The 23,155-nt window shown below is 41.2% G+C and overlaps 1 protein-coding gene across 2 annotated transcripts in view; it reads left to right on the top strand.

Moving 5' to 3' along the window:
• Positions 1-23,155, top strand: part of LOC132386035 (speckle-type POZ protein-like) — a 199,416-nt gene that overhangs the window by 36,644 nt on the left and 139,617 nt on the right. For both annotated transcript variants that reach the window (XM_059958326.1, XM_059958327.1), the window contains exon 2: positions 19,267-19,360. In XM_059958326.1, coding sequence (XP_059814309.1) covers positions 19,267-19,360 — 94 coding nt within the window. The remainder of the gene's footprint in view (positions 1-19,266; positions 19,361-23,155) is intronic.

Consider the following 23,155-nt stretch of genomic DNA (forward strand, 5'->3'; position numbering starts at 1 on the left):
TTGTGATGGTGGTGACGTCATTTTCCCGCCAGTAGAGATCATGTGACGGGGGTTTTTTTTACAGGTTATAAAAGATAGACCCCACCCAGTGAGGAGGGGCAGTTCGTTGCTGGATTTGCCAGGTTGACTTCATGCCACTGCGTGTTTGAAGTGATGACGCAGTTTAGCTGAAGGATGTAGTTTTTATTTAATGCTAAAGTTTAAAAGGTCATTGCCAGCAGGTTCTTTATGATTCTGTTAGTTCGAAATTAGTGGAGAGTGAAGATTGGAAGTTGGAAGTTAAAGATTGAGGAGAATCGCTTTCTACGGTGAAACGGGGGCGACCTTTGTTTGATCCTTATTTGGAAGGATTTCGTTGACTATCTTCGTGTTAATCCCTGGGTTTAACTTGAAAGGGTTGAAGGTAGTGGAGAAGGAAAGGTCAGTGCCTTTAAGCCGTTCTGTTTCGTAAAATTCTTCGTGGGAAGTTCGACGTCGGGGATCGAAGCAAGCGACGTGGAAGAGAACCTAAATCGTCCTATAAAGTCTCTCCTTTTAAATGGACTGTGAGCATATCGAACTTTTGGCAATACCACTTTTAAGAACTGTTTTTGGAATACCACTTTTAAAGAACTGTTTTGGAATATCACTTTAAGAACTGTTTGGGCTGCCGCTCAGTAGCTGTTTCCGGTTACGGTAGTGTTTGTTTACTTTTGGGGGGGTTTGTTTTCTGTGTTTAATAAACGTGTTGTTTGTTATAAGAAACCCTTGCCGAACTCATATATTTATTGTTGCCTGAATACGTAACACAAGACTTTAACACTTGTCGATCCACGTTCTGTGACAGTGACTCTACCCTTCTTGTCACTGTTGCTGGGCCAAACAGTATATTACGTATTGCAGTTTTGATGAGCAAACACGAGGAAATCTGCAGATGCTGGAAATTCAAACAACACACACAAAGTGCTGGTGGAACACAGCAGGCCAAGCAGCATCTATAGGGAGAAGCACTGTCCTGACGAAGGGTCTCGGCCCGAAACGTCGTCAGTGCTTCTCCCTATAGATGCTGCCTGGCCTGTTGTGTTTCACCAGCATTTTGTGTGTGTTGTTTTGGTTTTGATGTTGTTTTTGTTTTTAAAATCATTAAAAACAGTCTCTGCGGTCATTACTTCCTTGAATAAATCGTCATCTGTAAAAGGATTCTTGTGTTTAGCCAAGAGGTGACTTACATGAAATGATGCTTCAATAGCAGCTTTATTTTGAATAGTATGTTTTGTGAAAAACGATTGCTGACCTTCAACCCCGATTTCAGCTCCTCAACTTTCCTGGCGCGGATTGCGCTCTTTGGGGTGGTTGGTGATGTGATTCCCTCTTTTAGTCAGTGCTTGTGTTTGGTGGCACAACAGACATACACACTTGTCTTTCACCAAGGTAAATAGAAATTCCTCTTCCCATTCTGGGTGGAATTTGTACGTTTTCACTTTCTTTCGTGAAGTCTCCACCATGCTAGCTAGCTACCTTGCAGGATATTACCAGCGAGTGCCGTATATTGATGTTTGCCACAGTCTGTACTCTTAACTAATCTAATTAGATCTAAAAGGATAGTAAGGGATAAAATTGGTCCCTTAGAGAATCAGAGTGGAGAGCAATGTGTGGAGCTAAAAGAGATGGGGGAGATTTTGAACAATTTATTTTCTTTGATATTCACTAAGGAGAAGGATATTGAATTGTGTAAGGTAAGGGAAACAAGTAGGGAAGTTAAGGAAACTATGATGATTAAGTACTAGCACTTTTAAGGAATAAAAAGGTAGATAAATCTGTGGGTCCTGGCGGGATGTTCCCTAGGACCTTGAGGGAAGTTAGTGTAGAAATAGCAGGGGCTCTACATCAGTGGTGGGTAAATTAATGGAAAGTATTCTTAGAGATGGTATATATAATTATCTGGATAGACAAGGTCTGATTAGGAATAGTCAACATGGATTTGTGCGTGGAAGGTCATGTTTGACAAATCTTTCTAAATTTTTTGAAGAGGTTACGAGGAAGCTTGACGAGGGTAAATCAGTATATGTTGTCTAAATGGACTTCAGTAAGGCCTTTGACAAGGTTCCGCATGGAAGATTAGTTAGGAAGGTTCAATTGTTAGGTATTAATATTGAAGTAGTAAAATGGATTCAACAGTGGCTGGATGGGAGATGCCAGAGAGTAGTGGTGGATAACTGTTTGTCAGGTTGGAGGCTGGTGACTAGTGGTGTGCCTCAGGGATCTGTACTGGGTCCAATGTTGTTTGTCATATACATTAATGATCTGGATGATGGGGTGGTAAATTGGATTAGTAAGTATGCAGATGATACTAAGGTAGGTGGTGTTGTGGATAATGAATTAAGTTTTCAAAGTTTGCAGAGAGATTTAGGCCAGTTAGAAGAGTGGGCTGAAAGATGGCAGATGGAGTTTAACGCTGATAAGTGTGAGGTGCTACATTTTGATAGGAATAATCCAAATAGGACATATGTGGTAAATAGTAGGGCATTGAAGAATGCAGTAGAACAGAGTGATATAGGGATAATGGTGCATAGTTTCCTGAAGGTGGAATCTCATGTGGATAGGGTGGTGAAGAAAGCTTTTGGTATGCTGTCCTTTATAATTCAGAGCATTGAGTATAGGAGTTGGGATGTAACGTTAAAATTGTTCAAGTTATTGGTAAGGCTGAATTTGGAGTATTGTGTACAGTTCAGGTCACCAAATTACAGGAAAGATGTCAACAAAATAGAGAGAGTACAGAGAAGATTTACTAGAATGTTACCTGGTTTCAGCACCTAACTTACAGGGAAACGTTGAACAAGTTAAGTCTTTATTCTTTGGAGTGTAGAAGGTTGAGGGGGGATTTGATAGAGGTATTTAAAATTATGAGGGGGATAGATAGAGTTGATATGGATAGGCTTTTTCCATTGAGAGTAGGGGAGATACAAACAAGAGGACATGAGTTGAGACGGGGCAAAAGTTTAGGGGTAACACGAGGGGAAATTTCTTTCCTCAGAGAGTGGTAGTTGTGTGGAATGAGCTTCCAGTAGAAGTGGTAGAGGCAGGTTTGATATTGCCATTTAAAGTAAAATTGGATACATATATGGACAGGAAAGGCATGGAGGGTTATGGGCTGAGTGCAGGTCAGTGGCACTAGGTGAGTGTAAGCGTTCGGCATGGACTAGAAGGGCCGAAATGGCCTGTTTCCATGCTGTAATTGTTATATGGTTATAATTGGTCACTTTGATGTAGCACAAGCTGCAGTAAAAAAATACAACAGCTAAATCAAGAGAGAGAGAGGAGCTAACTTTTCAGTAAAAAATAAAATTAATGCTAATTATTAACATACTATTGGAAATGCTAAACATGAATACACACGAGCAAAGGCAAAAAATTTGAAAGAAAGAAAGAGAAGTACAACTGCTCAAACTTTTGCATATGTTACTATTGAGGAGCAACTCTGATGGGCAGACGGGTGCAAAATTGCCTTTTGGAGAATCGCAAATCGCTATTATTCCGATGCTGTTATCAAGGAAGGGAGAGAGAAACAGGAAAGCTGCCAAGACAGTTGTTATTGATAAACAGGTCATGTCTGTTAATGAGAGAGAGACAACTCAGAGATACACAAAGTGGACTGTCTCCTCCTAAAAGCGGAACGGAACCACTGATTACTGCTATTGTCTCTTGGAGAAGGAATTGTGTATTGAGTACTGTTCTATTCATTGAAACCCCTCAGGGGGCAACCAGAGGGGGCGGGTTTGATGGGTTACATCATCCCAACCTGATTGGACACCTGAGACCCCGTGAGTGGGGATAAAAGTAGGGTCTGGGAAACACCCCTCAGACGCACCGGGAGAGACACTATGAGACCGGTGGTGGCTTGTGTGTGTGTGTCCAGCCTTGCCTGGGTAACGGAACGGTCTGGCTAAAGGACAGAGGGGTCATACGTGAATGGCCACAACAACAACGCATCGACGGATGAAGATCATAAAAGGAAAGTCCGCAAGTCAATAGCTGTTACTGATTTCTCTCACTCTCTCTCTCTCTGTCTCTCTCCAATTGCAACACCGTGACCAACAACTACCGCAGCCTGCATGAACTGAACTGAACTTTATATTTCCATCTGACAGTTCATTATCCCCTAGACAATGATAGAGCTTATTTCTTATTGATTATTATTATACCCGCACTTTTAGTTTTAGTATTGATGACGTATATTATCTGTATGTTTGCATTGATATCATTTTTGTGTATTTTTACTAATAAATACTGTTGAAAATAGTATCACCAGACTCCAACGGACATTTCTATCTTCGCTTGTAAGACACCCAGTTACGGGGTTTGTAACAACTTGGGGCCTCGTCTCGAGATTTGATACCAAATTGGAGGGCCAGTGAATCGCTCTTTTAAGTCCAGACTTTGATCTGGTTGCGCAGGTAACCAGACGGGAAACCAGCAAAGATGGACGTAGATCAATTTACACAAAACCCGACTTTGAAGGTGCTAGAGGCGGCCACAAAGACGGACTTGATAAATATTGCGAAAGGACTAAATCTAGCAGAGGTGAGGTTGTCGATGAAAAAGCAGGAGATGCGGAGGGCCATAACTCAGTATTATATTGAGAAGGATGTATTTTCGGCTGACGTATTGAAACAGATCCCTGAAAAGGTACCAGCTATTGAGATGGCTCCATTAGAGTTGAAAAAATTAAGGTTGGACGTGGAACAGAGGAAAAGTGAGTATGAGCTCCAGCTAAAGGAGTTAGAGCTGAAAAGGGAGAAGGAAGGAACTGAAAAGCAGAGGGAGCATGAATTTAGGTTAAAACAGCTGGAAGCAACTGAAAAGGAGAAGGAAAGAGCTGAAAAGCAGAGAGAGCATGAAATTAGTTTAAACCAGCTGGAAGCAGCAGAAAAGAAGGGAAGAGCTGAAAGGGAGAAGGAAAGAACTGAAAAATGGGGAGTATGAGGAGAAGGAGAAACAGAGGCAGCATGAGCTGGAAATGGAGACGTTAAGGAAAGAGAGAAGAGTCCCAGGGGCAGACCAAGAGGAGAGATTTAATGTTAGTAGGGAGTTTAGGTTAGTACCTCCGTTCGAGGAGACGGATGTTGATAGTTATTTCTTGCATTTTGAAAAGGTGGCAGTGAATCAGAAGTGGCCCAGAGATCAGTGGGTGGCATTGTTACAAAGTGTGTTAAAAGGGAAGGCACAACGGGCATATGCGACGTTGTCCATGGAGGAGGAGGAGTCTGAGAATTACGAGGAAGTAAAACAGGCCATTCTTCAGACCTACGAATTGCTACCTGAGGCCTATAGACAAAAGTTCAGAAATTTAAAGAAAGAGTGGAATCAGACATATGCAGAGTTTGCCTATGAGAAGGGTGTGCTCTTGGGATCGTTGGTGTGCAGCAGAAATGGTGGAAGAGGATTTTTGGCGTTTCAGAGAGTTAATTCTGATTGAGGAATTTAAAGGTTGTGTTTCAGATGATATCTGGATGTATTTGAACGAGAAGCCGAATAAGTCTATATCTGAATTTGCTAGGTTCGCAGATGAATATGCCCTAACCCACAAGACAAAGTTTTCCTCAAATAAGAGTTACCAGAAAGACCGTAGGAATGGTAGAGAAAGCGCGCCGGCTGAGGCAGAGATTCAGCCAGGAGCTAGTGGTAAAAATAAGGAGGAAGAAAGGCAAGATGGCAGGAGGGGTCCTGGCTTGACCTGTTTTAATTGTGGAAAGGTGGGTCATATTGCATCTAAGTGCTTTGCTCCGAGGAAGGAGACAGAAAAAGGGAACACAACAGTCCCTACAGGATGTATTGTGTTGATCAGTAAATCAACGAGAAAGCCCCAGATAGATAAAATACAAGAGGGGTGTGAGAAATTTATTTCAGAAGGGACTGTGTCTGTGAAAGAGGGAGAAACACCAGTTCCAGTGCGGATCTGGAGAGATACTGGAGCTGAGCAGTCATTGATTCTCAGTACGGTACTAGATTTTGGTCCTGAAATGGGAGAGGTAGTTTTGAGAGGCAAAGGAAAAGGGACAGAAGCTGTACCTTTGCATGGGATCATTATAAATTGTGATCTGGTATCTGGACCAGTTGAAATAGGGGTGCGATCAGAATTCCCGAGAGAAGGTGTGGACGTCCTTCTTGGTAACAATTTAGCTGGTGGTGACGTTTGGTTCGGCCATGGACCTACCGAGCCAGCCTGTTTAAGTGTTGAGGACCCTCCCCTAGGTTCCAAGATCTATCCCACATGCGTGATCACTCACAGCATGTTGAGAAAGGCAGCTGAGAAAGAGGACAGTTTAAATCAGTCCAGTGTCGATTTGACACTGAGACGTTTTTACCAATCCTGTACCAAGAGGGGTTAGTGGATGGTAAAACGGAGAATAGGGAGGTGAAAGACAGTAAAGGAGAGGAGGTAGACCTACCCTTAGCCAAGAGGGAATTTATAGAGGCACGGAGTAAAAATGAGAAACAGATAAGGCTGTTAGAAGGTCCAGGGTTGGACATGGATGATCTGTCTGGTTTGACAGAACTGTTTGAAGAGGTAAAAAATTTTAAATGTGTTCCCAATAATGAAATGAGGGCAGTCCTAGATGAAAAGGATGCCGTTACCTTGAAGAAGTCTGCTGGGTTAGCAGATGAAATTGTTTTAACCCGCAGGGTTGAGTTTACTCCGGAAGGGAGTTGCCCAGAGAGTAACTGGGAGGATCAGGGGAACTTAGAATTTGAAAAGGGGACAGGTATTGAAAGCCTGGAAGAGGCAGATGTCCTGTCTGAGTGTGTTCAAGATGTGGATGCACATGGTACTGAACCTAGTAATGAAACTCAGGAAAAGTCTGAGGAATCTGATTTAGTTGAAAAGGAATGCAGTCCTTTTGGGTCAGATGGACTTGGTTCAGTGAAGAAAGAGTTAACTAGTGGGAAGTGAGAATTCCCAGTTTGTGTTAGAAGGTGTGTTAAAAGTTAGTGAGGAGATAAAAGGTGGTGATGTGAATATTATTATTGAAGGAGAAGGGAAAAGTGTAGTTCTTGAATGAAGAAAATTTAAAGTCTGGATTGGTGTCAGAAGCAGTAACCAGGCTGAAGGAACAATGGCTTGTTAACACGGTGCCTGCGAATCAATTACAGTTTGATTTGGAATGTAAAGGTACCCCCACGCGCTAATATTATTCAAGGATGTGCTGTGAAGAGGCAGAATTTGAAATGTTGTTTGAACAAAGAGGGATCACTTGCAGATGTGAAACTGAAAATTAATAGAATGAAGGGTCCTGAAGATAAAATTAATGACTTGCTTAAAAATAAAGAATTGTGTGGAAGTTCAGAAGATGGGCTAAGTTTGGAAAACATTGTTGATAAAATAACTCCTATGAGAGGAGTATGCGAAAGCCTATTCCACACTGGTGAGCAAACTAACCACGTGAGAGTTAACTGGAAAAGGGGCGAGGGTTGACGGGACGCCATTTTAAATAACAGGATCCGGTTTTAAGGGATTTCGACGAAGCATGTAAATAATAAAGACAACACCACGGAAGATTGACGGTTAAGTTTAGAAGTAAAATAAAGATTAGTATTTGCATAAACTTTTGTAATGTACTACAGAATAATCACACGTGTATTGGTTCACATTTTGTATTATATACTTAAGATCACAACCCTTTAGTTTTGTTTTGCTGAAGAAAAAGTAATAAAAATAGGTGGTTATTGGAATCTGATGCTACAGAAATTTATTAAGGTACAAGATATTAAGATATTAAAGGAAATGACAATTTCATCGCTAACTGTTTAGTTGCTGAATTGAATGTATAACTGTATTACTCTGTAGTGAAAAAAATCTCTTGTGTTAGATTCTGAAATTCTTTAAGACTCTGTATTAGTTAATTTTCCCCTTTGATGAAAATTCTTAGAAGGATGGGGGTGTTACGATTGAGGAGCAACTCTGATGGGCAGACGGGTGCAAAGTCGCCTTTTGGAGAATCGCAAATCGCTATTATTCCGATGCTGTTATCAAGGAAGGAAGAGAGACACAGTAAAGCTGCCAAGACAGTTGTTATTGATAAACAGCTCATGTCTGTTAATGAGAGAGAGACTCAGAGATACACAAAGTGGACTGTCTCTTCCTAAAAGTGGAACAGAACCACTGATAACTGCTATTGTCTCTTGGAGAAGGATTGTGTATTGAGTACTGTTCTATTCATTGAAACCCCTTAGGGGGCAACCAGAGGGGGCGGGTTTGATGGGTTGCATCATCCCAACCTGATTGACATCTGAGTGGGGATAGAAGTAGGGTCTGGGGAACACACCTCAGACGCACCAGGAGAGATGCTACGAGACCGGTGGGGGCTTGTGTGTGTGTCCACCCTTGCCTGGGTGATGAGTCCTCCACGGAATGGTCTAGCTAAAGGACGGAGGGGTCATATGTGAATGGCCACAACAACAACGCATCGATGGATCAAGACTGTAAAAGGAAAGTCGGCAAGTCAATAGCTGTTACTGCTTTCTCTCTCTCTCTCTCTCTCTCTCTCTCTCTCTCTCTCTCTCTCTCTCCCCCCAACAATTGCAACACCGTGACCAACAACTACCGCAGCCTGCATGAACTGAACTGAACTTTATATTTCCATCTGACAGTTCATTATCCCCTAGACAATGATAGAGCTTATTTCTTATTGATTATTATTATACCCGCACTTTTAGGTTTAGTATTGATGACGTATATTATCTGTATATTTGCATCGATATTATTTTTGTGTATTTTTACTAATAAATACTGTTAAAAATAGTATCACCATACCCCAACGGATACTTCTATCTTTGCTGGTAAGACACCCAGTTACGTGGTTCGTAACACATAAATGGTGTAATATAAATAGCGGCATAATAGAGTCAAAACCGATGATAGATTAAAGTTAAGTCATGAATGCATAAGTGAGTCATTTTTACCACACGTGTTTTCTTTTGCTATTGGACAGTTTGCCCGTTTGTTGGTTTACGTTTAACATAAACGAAGCTCTCCCACGCTCCATGGAAACTTGACAGACAACAGCATGACGTCAGAAGATGCTGACACTGGGAATGGAGAAAGAGAAACACAATAACAGGGAAAGCGACTAAGTGTGGGTTAAAAGCAATGTACATATGCGCTCTAGGGGTAAAATTTGCTTTTGTATCAAAAGGTTTATCAGGAATAATGTATTTGTGTGTTTATTTTTCTTTTTTTTTGGGATCTACTAGTCCAGTCTCAAAGATCGACTGGTTGACAATCACAATTGACTGGTTGGGGACCAGTTATATAGAACATAGAACATATGACATTACAGCACAATTCAGGCCCGTCAGCCCACAATGTTATGCTGACCTTTTAATGTGTTCCAAGTTCAATCTAACCCTTCCCTTCTACATAACCTTTCATTTTTGTATCAACCATGTGCCTATCCGAGAGTTTCTTAAATACCCCAAAGAAAGAGGTTCAACAATGTAGCCTTCCTTTTGACCTTGACATTTAAAAAATCATTGTAACATTTCAAATTTAATATAATCATGGACGTGATTAGAAGCATCCCAGACCCTGGCACCTGGGAGCAAACTACCATTCGTTTTCTTTCCTGCATCCACAGAATCACCTATCTGACCCCCTAACTATAGAGTTCCCTATTACTGATGCCTCCTTCCTTTCCCTACCCTTCTGAGGCACAGGGCCAGACCCCAGATAGGTTGTTACCCCTACCCCTCCACAGTACTCAAACAGGAGTACTTAATGGTAAAGGAACTGCCACAGGGGTACTCTTTAGTATCTGATTCTTGCTCTTCCCTATTCCCTCTTCCCTGGTGTGACTGCTTGCCTATAACCCCTCTCTATCACCTCCTCACTCTCCCTGACTAGATGAAGGTCATTGAGCTGTATCACCAGTTTCCTAACACAGTCCCTGAGGAGCTGCAGCTCAACACATCTGGCACAGATGTGGCATTACGGGAGACTGGGACATTCCACATCTGACACTGAGTACAGAACACCGGCCTCACATACTTCCTATTCCTATACTTCACAAATAATTTAACTCAACTCAATCTGTTATTCCTGAAGCCCGTTGAGCCAAGACCCTTGTACTCCGACTCCATCTACTCCCAACAGCCTGTCTGTAATGCAGTCTTCTTTTAAAATGCTTCCTGCTGGTTTATCTCTCTGACCTCCACACATCTGTGCAGTGTACCTTGATCAAATCACTGAAGAAAAAGTTATCTCCTTTTAAATTCTTCCTGCTGGTCTAACTTGCTGACATCCACGACAGCGAGGTTGTACCTCGAATGATGCAATGGGATTCTTGGAATTTTCCATCTTGAATGTGGAAGCCTTGATTTGTCATTAGTACAAGCAATACCATGGCTCAAATTGTTTATTTTCACATGATTATCCTGCAAGTTGCATTAATGCTTTGGTGGAGGTAAAACATTTTTTCGATCAAAGGCATGCAGTACTCCTTTTGTAATATTACACTGAAACTCTGTTCAGGTCTCAAAAGCCAGTACATTACACTTCACTTTTAACATTTTGCTGTTGGTCATTTTTGCATCTGGAGTTTTTTTTCTATTTAATCTAAATCAGATATTTTCCATAGGGATGAAAATTGCCTCTATATTCAGCATACCGACAGTAGTAATTAACATTTTGGATATTTGAGCTCTTTTGAGGATGGTTAATAGGGTAGTTGTCTTTTAGTTGTAAAATTGGAGAACATTGAAATGTGGTTATTGTAGGTGATTTCATACAATATTGAATGTAAAATTGGCTGTTAATGATATTTTCCAATCTAATTATAAATTGCTGAGAAAAGATGCCATAATTGTTCTCAGTCATTTTAAGACTCCTGAATATACTATGTTTCCTGTAGCAGGAAGTCAGATTTGTTGTCAGCCTTAGATTGAAGGCTCATATGTTACATATAAAAATATCACTGAAGTTCTGCAGATAAATTCTATTTGACTCAAGGACTTCTCAAATTTGCATTTTGTTCTGTGCACACTTTTGCTGGTTTGGGTGTTGAACATAAATAAACCTGATAAAGTATGTCAAAGGTTAACACAGTCATTAAACATAGCAGCCTTTGTTTCTGCAAGTAACCTTGATCAACAGATCTGCGAATTTGATTAGAGTGCTGTTTCTTGAGGGTAGCCAGCTAGAGCTTTTAGGACAGCTCCAGCCTGTTTTGTGTAATTAGGCCATTATGCCTGTTCTGTAATGTGTCTCTCAGTACTGTCAAGTAATAAATAACTTTGACTCCAGCCTGTCTTGTGTGGCAGTTATCTGGACAGGTATATTTGTGTTGTAAGAGGAATTGTGAGTTAGTAGATCGGGCAGGAACGGTCACAGACAGACTGTTCCTGTTTGAGTGACTAACTGAGTAAACCCCGGGTACTTTGAATAAAGAGCTCGTACTTATAAGCTCTCTGAGTGACTTTATCCGGATTCAACTTCCACATTTGTCACAGTGAGCAGAGAGGCAGCCTAAGTAAGTGACTGATGGAACATACTATCTATGGGGACCGTTTGGGCCCACAAAGACAAATTGTATTTCTCACTCCGTGCAATACCGGTGAGAGTCTCTGCACCTCGCCCAGACCTCAACACAGGACCTTGATGGGACCCGGATCAAATCTGCCAAGAGACTTGTATAAGATAGACCAATTATTTGAAAATTGGATGGATGAAAGGTGTTGGGTAAAAGTTAAAGCTGGGTAAAGGAAGTAGGAAAATTGGATAGTAGATACCGTGTGCAGGTATCGGGAAAGAATCAAGATCTGGTAAAGAAATCAGGAGAATTGAGCAGTTTGGTAAAAAGATAAAGATATGGGACAGGACCTCTCGTATGATAAAAACAGTACAGGAACTCCACTTGGTAGATTTGTGAGTGGTTTCCTGATAAAGAGAAGGATTTGCGTATTTTAAGTGGTGTTTTACATGAGAAATTAGGGGATGAAGTGTGGCCGTGGGGAGGGACAAGCTGAGAACAAGGCATAAAAAAAAAGAAAAAAAAATTGTGGTAACAAATGGAAAGCCTTGATCAAGGAATGGAAAGAATGGGAGGATAAGAAATGGAATGAATTGCAATTGGCAAAATACATGCAGTCCCTGGGGTTATGAATGAGTTCCATTCCTGACTCCGTCTTTAAGTTAGTGGTACGTAAGTCGGAACAGGTAAATGTATTATTTAGAGTCAGTCAGTCAAACATCTGTCTTAGTATATAGTATATATTTTACCTTTCTATGCGTATAAAACAAACCGAAGAAACATACGTATTCCAATAATTTAACCACTGCGTTGCTTAGTAATAATTGTAGCTTTCATTGGGGCAGGGCCTTTCACATACTCCATTACTCTCATTTTATCCTTTAAAATTGTTCTGATGGTTAACCGACTGTAGCCTAACGCTTTTGCAATGACCGATGGCGTTTCACCTCTTTCCAATCACTTTATGATTTCCTCTTTATTTTCAAATGCAATCATTTTCCGTCAATGGAACAGAGAACAGCGGATTTATCGCTGAGCAGTGGTGAACCATCTGATTGGCCTCTCAGAGTTCTCTTTGGGAACTAGTTGACTTGATCAGCATTTCTGATCTGGCTATTGTTTCCAATCGCACTTAATAAAAAAAATACAGCAGCAGCTGCAGGCGGCAGGTCTTGTGCTGCTTCTTGTGTGTGATGGTATTGTTTCAGTTTTTTGGGGGAGGGAGTGCTTTGGGTGTCTGATGTTATTGTCACTGTCTTTCTTTTGTGTTGGAGCGTGCAGTTTGCTGTTTTAGCCAAGTGGATGATCAGTTAGTTTTAGTGGAAATGAGAGTTTATGAGTTAGGAGTTGATGTTATAGCTGCCATTTCTGGGTGGGTGAGCTGCATGTTTTGGGTGAGGGAAAGATCGGGATTTGATGTTTTAGCTGCAGTGTACCCGGTGGACAATCTGTTAATTTTTGTGTGAGAGAGCAGTTGGGTGTTGGGTATTTGATATTTTAGCTGCGGTGTCTGGCTAGGTGATTTGCTAGTACATGTTTGTTACAGCATTGTGGGCTGAATGGCCGGTACTGTGCTGTAGGTTCCCTATGTTTCTAAACTACACATCATAGTATTGGCTTTGATATCTGTGTTGGGATATGCTTCAATCCATCTCACTAAAGACATCAAGAATTACAAGGCAATACTTATAATAGTGCACACGTGGTAATTTGATAAAATCAAGTTGAAATTGGCAGAAAGGGTATCTTGACAACAGGATATATCCCTTTGGGCATGGGGTGCCTTTTCTGGCAACATTCTCTGCTACTTTCTCCAGGTCTGGGCTCCACCATGATTCTAAACATTGCCTTACCATTCTCTCCTTGGCAAGGTGAGCATTGGTATGTACAGAATCTACAAGATAGCTCAGTATAGTTTCAGGTACACAAAACTTGACGGACAGGAGTAAGCCAGAGGTTCTTGGTCGCTGAGTAAAAACATCCAGCTGATTCCCAGGTGGCTTTCTCTTTTTCAGAGGTGTCCCTCTGTGAAGCACACACATCCTTAATTCCAGGCATACCTTTAGATTCAGTTTTTCCCTGACAATTTGTAATTTGGGGAACAATCAGTGCAGCTTGTTTCGCAGCTGTGTCAGTTCTGTGCACGGTCAATCTCAGTAGTACCTTTAGTACCTGGGCAGTGCATTTAATAATGGCCAATTGTGAGGGAAGGCAGGTGGCAGACAAAAGGTTGTCAATGTAAATTTTATTAGTGACAGGCATACCAGAGGAGGTGACATAACTCCCTAGCTTTCCAAAATTGGCCAAAGTCACGAGTGACCCCAAAGTCATATCCAAAGACAAAGGAGTCTAAAAATTTTGGCCAGTTTCTCAATGGCTAGAATGCATGATCTAATGAGTACGACGAGTTCAGCAGGCTGCAACAAGTGAGAAGAAAGAAAGGAAGCGGACTGCACGGTTTCTGTGACAGAAACAACAGCGTATCCTGCATGGCACTGGCCTTGGTTGTCTATAAAGGAGCTCTCATCTACATAGAAGACTAATTCTGGGTTAGCAAGGGTGATGTCAGTCATGTCAGGTCAGACTTCTGTCGGTGATTTATTGTTGCACAATCTAGATGCTCAGGTGGGCATTCTAAAATGGTGGCTGGGTTCACAGAAGAACAGGAGAAAAATGGAGAAGGGGGTTCATTTGGGGAAGGACCTTATATTTAGAGTGGAGGGAATTGACAAGTCTCAGGAATTTATGCATCTGAGTCAGCGTAATGTATTAACGATGGGGTTTAATTAGCACAGGTCAAAGGCTGAATCTGGTATCTTCTGGTCTATTAAGGTCTTTACCACATTGGTGCCACACTTGATAACAAAATCCTTTTAAAAACCGGTAAATCTTTTCTTCCAGCAAACTAATTTTCTTTAAAAAGTATAATGTAATGTCCTTATGTGGTTCAGAATTGGGCAAAATCAAAAAATCAACCTTTCCTCACAAGGAAAGAAACCAAATATTAAACCACCCACTGAAATGTTATGTACTAAAGTTTAAATGAACTTTTTTCTCTTTGGATGGTCTCTGTGATTGATTTGAGAGACTGAAATATGACTCTTCAAAGCTACAGATTGTTAATACAGCTACAATGATAAATATTGAACATCTTTATCTGATTTACAGCTTTCCTAGAAATACTTTGTGAACTACTAATTCATTTTAAATTGTTTTCAGAAGCTTGAGTGGGTTCTGACCAGTTCATGTTGTTGACTTTAACCTGTTCAGCCACCTTGCTGGGCAGGGCTTGGACGAGGAGAGCATAGTACTGTGGGATTGGTTACCTACTGCATGCAGCGGATCTCCCAATCGTGCAGAATAAATGACATTAAAGCATTCTAGGAAATCATCAGGGGTCCCACCTTTCCTGGGTTTACCCTCTAAGAACTTAGTTACATCTGGACTGGACCAGAGTGTGGGACGAGGTGTCCAGTATATCTTCAGTCATCCTTGGTTCAGTTTGCCCGGTCACGATTAACTGGTCGTAGTTACCATGCCCAAATCCAGTGGTGAATCGAGTCTGATCAGTAGGAGTAAGGGCGGCCATAGCCAGTAGGAACAAATCTCTGGAATATAGAGTCAGGACAGTTCTTAAATAATTACCAAGTCCTTGGGGTCGACCTTTTTGTCAGGCGTGGCATTCAGAATACCACTGAGTTCAGGAGGGGTCCAGGGATTATGGATTTGCAAAGTAGGTGCTTGTCCTGCCAGTCCAGCTTGTGGGTTAGGAACAGTGCTCGTGGGCAATTGATACTGAGCCTGTATTGATTCCAGTAAAACCAATGGCCCTTGTTCATGGGTCCAGTCTGACTGCGCATGCAGGCAGAAATGGATATTGGGCTTCCCATCCACTCTAGAGGAACTACATTGCTCAGTGGCAATACAATGACTGTCAAGTTGGCACAAGGGGGAGAGTCATATGGAGTGTGGAACCTGACCATGGTAAAACAGACGCTGACTTATCCATTCCCAGTCATCATTGGTATCGTTTGGGGAATCGGTCAGTATGTCTGGATAAAGGAGGGGTACTCCAGAATTATTTTTGTTCTTCCATGGACTGTATGTTTTGTCTCTGATACAATTTCTTTCTCTGTTTCCTTTGTCTGTTTCTGTCCTTTACCTATTCTTCACAAATCATTCTAACTCTTGCAAACTCCTAGGATTGCCTCTTTAGTCATGTTCATCTATCCCTCTTCCCTTAGCGTTATTATTCCAACAATTTAATTTATGCTTCTTGTTGCCATGGGCCAATCAAGTGAGCTAATCTTTCCCTGCCTTCCCTTTCCATAGACCCTGTTCCACCTGCCATATTTGTGAACTTAAAAAGCGCTAGACCAAATCCAGGGACTTTGGCCATTGCTGATTGTTTCTCACATAGACACTGTTTTAACTGTCTCTCTTGCGCATGTTGATCATGTCCCTCCTTCCACTTTTCCTGCTTTCTCTCCACTTTTGCCCGGGTGCAGCAGGTCCAATCTTGACTTAGGCCTGTGCCCCATCAGCATCTTTGCTGGAGTGCGTGCGGTCATAGTCTGTTGAACTTTCCCCTGCCCAGGCTTAACTTTATGCTTTATGCTTTTCCCCTTTATGCTCCTACACTTTTTTAACTAGATGTCCATTCTTGCTACAAGCATAGCAGACAGTATCTTTGAATTTACAAACATTTGCACAGTGCGTTCCTCCACACTGAAAATATTCCACCCGCTTTGCCTGTCCACCAGTCTCCCTCCTGACTTGGAGCACTGCCGTCGACTGCGACCCCCCATATCCTTTCTGTATACCCTTGGCAATATTAGCAGCCAACTCCATGCCTTGGGCAATCTCTAGGGCTGTCTTGAAAGTCAACGGTGGGGTTCCTCCCAACAAGCAGCATTGTACGGTGTCATTATTAATGCCGTATACTAATCTATCACGGAGCATGTCATCCAACACGGCTCCAAAATTGCAACACTCCGATAGCTGCCGAAGCTCGGCCGCAAAACCGCCCACAGACTGACCTGGCTTCCGGACACGGCTGTGAAACTTGAACCGTTGAAATATCACCAAAGACTTCGGATTGTGGTGGCTCCCCACGAGCTTGACCAGTTCGTTGTATGGAATTTCTCCTGGTTTCCGCGGTGTAGCCAAGTTCCGTATCAGCTTGTATGTCCTTGCCCCACACACACTCAGGAGAATAGAGCGCTTCTTAGCCTCCTCAGTAATTCCATTAGCACAGAAAAAGTGACCCAACCTCTCCTCGTACTCCGGCCACCCCTCGTTTCTCTCCACAAATCCACCAAGTCCCGAACGCACCCACGAGGCTTCTCGTCCGCGCTCAGCTCCTGATCGAAAACAGGGCTAAGCCATCCACAAAACCAGTTTACTTCGTCGCTAAAAATATGTGGTAACTTCTACTTTACAAAAAGACCACTCGACAACTTGATGGCCAAAAGAGCATCTTTATCTGGGACGGCAGACGATATTTACAGTACAGAGGCTTCCAGGTACCTCGTGCGGCAGGGGTGGAGGAACTATATACAATATATACTGGGAGTGAAAGAGCGGAAGTAAAGACTCCGCCAACCCCGGATCCCACCTCTGGCTACTAACGGCTTCCCAATTAGTATTAACTTACTTTTAATAATACTCACATTACAACACAAATAACCACAGCATAAATGATCGTTACTTATCTTTCCACCAGTTTATTTCTTCACGCTCAGCCAGTGAGGGAATATGGTCCGGACATCAGGGGAGAATCTTCTCATCCCTCTGGTGGTTCACTGTTGTTCACTGTATACGGCTACCGATACAAAAGAACAATCAGTTTGACAACCATTCCAGCCACTTTAATTAAAGAAAGGAATGACCTACCTGGTTTGCTGGAGCCAAAATTTGATTACAAAGATAAGAACATCCATTTCATGTTTTAATTAAGAAGGGAATGCCCTGTTTAATTTCTATTACATACTGCCTTTTGTTGAAACCAAAAGATGTGAAAAATCAGGAGACATTGTATGTGCATCTGGGTGAACTTTAACCCTTATCTTGCTTCAAAGAAGCAGCTGTAAGACATCATTCAAACATGCTGCAGTCACTCACAAGATACACAGACGTAGTCAGTACTCAACCCATTATTTACAGGAATCTGAGAATTCCCCCCAAATCCCTTAAACTTTATTATTCCCTCCTTTTTATCTTTTGATAACTTTTGCAGAACAGATTGTCTCTTCTACAACATAATACAAAATATACCCAACTTGCTCCCTGCTCTTCTTGCTTAGTGCAGATATGGCAGAGGGAAAAAAAATGCTCCCAAAACAGGAGCAGGTCCCCATAAGTTATTTGAAATCAGCATTTACCAGTACTTATCAGCTCCGCCAGTAACGCGTTTACAGTCCGTTTGATGTATTCGCTGGAGCTGCCCTTCCACCTTCACTGCAGTGGGTGTTGTCAATAGCAATTGGTATAGTCCTTTCCCCCTAGGTCCCTACTTCTTATGATTCCAGTTCTTAGTCAGGGCAAAATCTCCGTGCTCATTGCTGGGGTTGTCACCCTTAGACTGGGTTTCGTCCTCACGATAGGCCTGTCGTTCCTGTAAATGCAAGCTTTGGAAAATTTTGGTTAGCTGGCAAAAATATTTTCCCATTCCTCCCCTATGCATTATGCATTATCTATTTTATCAAGGAAGGGATGAGTTAACTCCGGTGTTCATGGGGTCTGCATAGGCTTTCCATAGATGATTTCTGCTGGGAATTAGCCAGTTTTAGTGGAGGATGTATCTCTCATATGGAACAAGGCCAGAGATAAAACTTTAAACCAGGTTAGTTCAGTTTCTTGCATAAGTTTAGTTAGCTTACTTTTTAGGGTTCCATTTGCTCGTTCTACTATATCAGCTGCTCTTGGATGGTGAGCACAGTTCTTTACAGATTTTCTCATCTATCTTAGCAATAAAGTAGGTCCATGTTTATTGACTCCATAACAAGGGAATCACTTCTCTTAATAATATTTTTACAACAGTAACCAGTGACAAGAAATAAATTCATAACAAGTTTTTCTTGATTATTACTGGCTTGCCGCACTTTTTTCTGCATCCCTTCCTCTACCCATCTGAGTTGTCCTTTCAATTTTCTCAAACTCCTCATTGCTTTGTGCTGCAGACGTGTAATTCCTGGTACTTCATTACCAAAGATGTTTTGCTGTGTCATTTTGATTTAAAGTAGTTTTTCTGAATTTAAAGGCAAGAGATTACATGATTTATTTACCATGTGAATAAACAATTTTAACTTGGTTTGTGGACATGTTTCTCTGTTATATATATGGTTCTGTTTAGATCCATACTCTTAATTTTGATTAATTGTGGCTGCTGTGATTAATACATCCCATAGTTAAAAATCTAGTTCAAATTAAGTTATGAAAATTAAGTGGACTATTTGACATAAAATGTAATTTGAGTAAAGGCTTCCAATTTTGTTGCCTTTTTATTCGACTTGTATTGGATTAGAGAAAATGTGATTTCCCAGCACCAAATGACATTATTATCTTGTAAGATACGGTTATTAGAATTCTGTGATAATGCAGACAATTCTTTTTTGTCCTGTAGATTGAATTTAAAACTATCTTGATTATAATTTCCCATGAGGCCAAAAAAATTCTTTCTGCTAATTTATATTAACCTTTTTACAGCATTAGAAAAATATAATACTGAGATTTCTTTCATCTACCTTGTTAATATCTGCAGCACTGTCGAACTGGCAATGTCAAGGGCACCGAGTCCTCCACCTCTATCTGAAATGTCAAGTGGGCCAATGGCAGAGAGCTGGTGCTATACCCAGGTAAGTCATTATTTTGAATAGTCCATTCTCATGTTTCTTGGATATAAAAGATAGTGATGACATATATTTAGTCTCTTAGCTTCCTGTGGTCATTTTTGGATATGCTTGTTTGATCTGTAATTGGATTTGATTGTGCTATTTAGTGTATTACTTCTTACTGTTGTACTGGCTTGTTCAACTATCTTATTTGGTCCTTGGGTTGATGTTTCGTGTAAGATAGGTGGTTTCATTGGCAGCTGCAATAATGTAAAAGGTTGTTTGGTTATTATTCTTCATGGATGGATCAAATTAATGCATTGCTTATGAACTTTGTAAATGAAAACTAGCTCATTCATTGTTCTATCCTAGCTGACTTGAGTAACAAATTGATAAGTATAATTTAAATAATATAGCCAGTTAGAGATACAAATCTTCAGCTCTGTGAGATTCCTTTGACTCTAAGTTGTACTGTAGATTCCTGGATACAACATTTTAGTTTCTGTAGATTTTAATGTCATTTACAGTACTCGTGTGTAAAAGAATTAATTGTAACTTGGGATCAGATGCAACACAAAAGAAACACAATAAGCTAAAGAACACAATAATAAATAAAATGAATACATAACATATTATATGCATAGCTTGATTATATGTACATAAAATGACACAAGGTACAGGAGTGTCTGTATAGAAGGTGACTAGCCTAGTGGCAGGAAATGAAGTAATGATAGTAGGTTAGAGATTTGGTAGAATGGGTTAGAGGGTGGAAGTGTTGATTAGCCTTACCTCCTTTTTTTCTGTCTTGTGGTCCTTTGTATCCTTCTCCATAATGGGAATGGGTTAAACAGTCCATGAGCAGGGTATATGTAAACTTTAGTGATGTTACCGGTCTTTTTTCACACTTTCTTCTATATAAATTTGATAGCAGATAGTTTACCGGTGATCTATTAGGCAGTTTTGAATATCCATTGTAGAACCTTACAGTTCGCCCCAGTGTAGTTTCTGTTCTAAATGGTAATGCAACATATTATTAAGCTGCTTTCTACTTCTCATATGTAGAAGGCTATGAGTATAAATATGCATAGTCCAGCTCTCTATAGCCTCCTCAAAAATAGAGGTGTTCATATGATTTCTTGATTATGTAGGATTTTTTTTTGGGACCATGAGAGGTTGTGTGTCATGTGCACTTCCAGAAGTTTGAAACTGCTTGTAGTTTCCACTTTAATGATACCAATCTAAAGATTAGTATGTGCAGTGTGTGTTCTCTTGAAGTCAATAACCGTCTCTGTCTTGTTGACATTGAATAAGAGGTTATTTGCATGGCACCAAAGTTCAAGCTCTTCTACCTCCTCTGTACATAATCTGATCATTGCTGGTAGCTGTGCCACTGTCATGTCATTGCAGAATTTGACAATGTGATTACTTGAATGTTTAGCCATGTAGTCTTAGGTGTGTTGAATGGACAGCACGTAGCCCGAGGATGGGGAGCATCCATGTTGTAAATGATGGAGAGGAATTCTGTCTACTTGAGATCTGTTGGTTAGAAAGTCTCAATGCCCAGTTGCACAGTGATGAACTTAGACCAAAGAATAGCAGTTTGTTCATCAATGTCTGTGCGACAACAGTGTTCAATGCCAACTGAAATCCAGAAACAGGGCCAGATGTATGACAAGTGCTATGGCAGCAATTATGTTTTTGATGTGACTCATCATGTGACTTAATGATGATTGAAATCATAGTCACTGGGCAACAGTTTGTTTAGTTCTGAAGGTGTAGAGTTCTCTTATATAGGATGATGGTAGCTGATTTGAAACATTTGAGGACAGAGGCCTGGAAAAGTGATATGTTGAAGTTATCCATGAAAACATCAGTGAGCTGATGTGTACACTTCCTGGGTACTCAGCCTGGGATTTGTCAGACCCAAAATATTATGGGGGCTGACTGTCTGCAGAGTCCTTCTCATACTTACTGCTGTTATAAACAATGGTTGCTCAACTGGAACAGGGTGATGGCTTTCATGGCTGTAGTTGTGTTGCATGCCTTGAAGAATACTTAAAAGGTGTTTAGAGTGTCAGGGAGAGGGAGGCGTTACTGGTACAGTCAATAGTGTTTTTCCTGGCGGGGAGGTTTGCTAAGGCTACTGGAAAGAGTTTAAACTGGAATTGTTGGAGGGTGGGAACCAAACTGAAGAGACTGAGGAAGGGAGGTTGGCTCACAAATAAAGAAAGCTTGTAGACAATGCCAGAGGGAGGATAGGCAGGTGATAGAGAAGGGATGTGCTCAGACCAAAGGCTTGAGGTGTGTATATTTTAACGTAAGGAGTATTGTGAACAAAGCGGATGAGCTTAGAGCGTGGATCAGTACTTGGAGATATGATGTGGTGGCCATTACAGAGACATGGATGGCTCAGGGACAGGAATGGTTACTTCAAGTGCTGGGTTTTAGATGTTTCAGAAAAGACAGAGAGGGAGGCACAAAGGGTGGGAGCATGGCACTGTTGATCAGAGATAGTGTCATGGCAGCAGAGAAGGTGGACGTCATGGAGGGATTGTCTACGGAGTCTCTGTGGGTGGAGGTTAGGAACAGGAAGGGGTCAATAACTCTACTGGGTGTTTTTTATAGGCCCCCCAATAGTAAAAGAGATATTGAGGAGCAGATAGGGAAACAGATCCTAGAATGGTGTAATAATAACAGAGTTGTTGTGATGGGAGATTTTAATTTCCCAAATATCCATTGGCATCTCCCTAGAGAAAGGGGTTTAGATGGGATGGAGTTTGTTAGGTGTGTTTAGGAAGGTTTCCTGACACAATATGTAGATAAGCCTACAAGAGGAGAGGCTGTACTTGATCTGGAATTGGGAAATGAACCTGGTGAAGTGTCAGGTCTCTCAGTGGGAGAGCATTTTAGAGATAGTAATCATAATTCTATTTCCTTTACAATAGCATTGAAGAGGGATAGGAACAGACAAGTTAGAAAAGTGTTTAATTGGAGTAAGGGGAATTATGGGGCTATCAGGCAGGAAATTGGAAGCTTAAATTGGAAACATGTTCTCGGAGAAAAGTACAGAAGAACTGTGGCAAATGTTAAGGGATATTTGTGTGGAGTTCTGCATAGGGACATTCCAGTGAGACAGGGAAGTTATGGTAGGGTACAGAAACCGTGGTGTACAAAGGCTGTAATAAATCTAGTCAGGAAGAAAAGAAAAGCTTACGGAAGGTTCAGTGAGCTAAGAAATGTTAGAGATCTAGAAGATTATAAGGCTAACAGGAAGGAGCTTAAGAAGGAAATGCAGAGAGCCAGAAGGGGCCATGAGAAGGCCTTAGCAGACAGGATTAAGGAAAACCTAAAGGCATTCTACGAGTATGTGAAGAGCAAAAGAATAAGATGTGAAAGAATAGGACCTATCAAATATGACAGTGGGGAAGTGTGTACGGAACCGGAGGAAATAGCAGAGGTACTTAATGAATACTTTACTTCAGTATTCACTATGGAAAAGGATCTTGATGATTGTAGTGATGACTTGCAGTGGACTGAAAAGCTTGAGCATGTAGATATTAAGGAAGAGGATGTGCTGGAGGTTTTGGAAAGCATCAAGTTGGATAAGTCGCTGTGACCAGATAAAATGTACCCCAGTCTACTGTGGGAGGTGAGGGAGGAGATTTCTGAGCCTCTGGCGATGATCTTTACATCATCAATGGGGACGGGAGAGGTTCCAGAGGATTGGAGGGTTGCGGATGTTGTTCCTTTATTCAAGAAAGGGACTAGAGATAGCCCAGGAAATTATAGACCAGTGAGTCTTACTTCAGTGGCTGGTAA

This window comes from Hypanus sabinus (genome assembly GCF_030144855.1).
Source record: "Hypanus sabinus isolate sHypSab1 chromosome Y unlocalized genomic scaffold, sHypSab1.hap1 SUPER_Y_unloc_8, whole genome shotgun sequence".
Classification (NCBI taxonomy): Eukaryota; Metazoa; Chordata; class Chondrichthyes; order Myliobatiformes; family Dasyatidae; genus Hypanus; species Hypanus sabinus.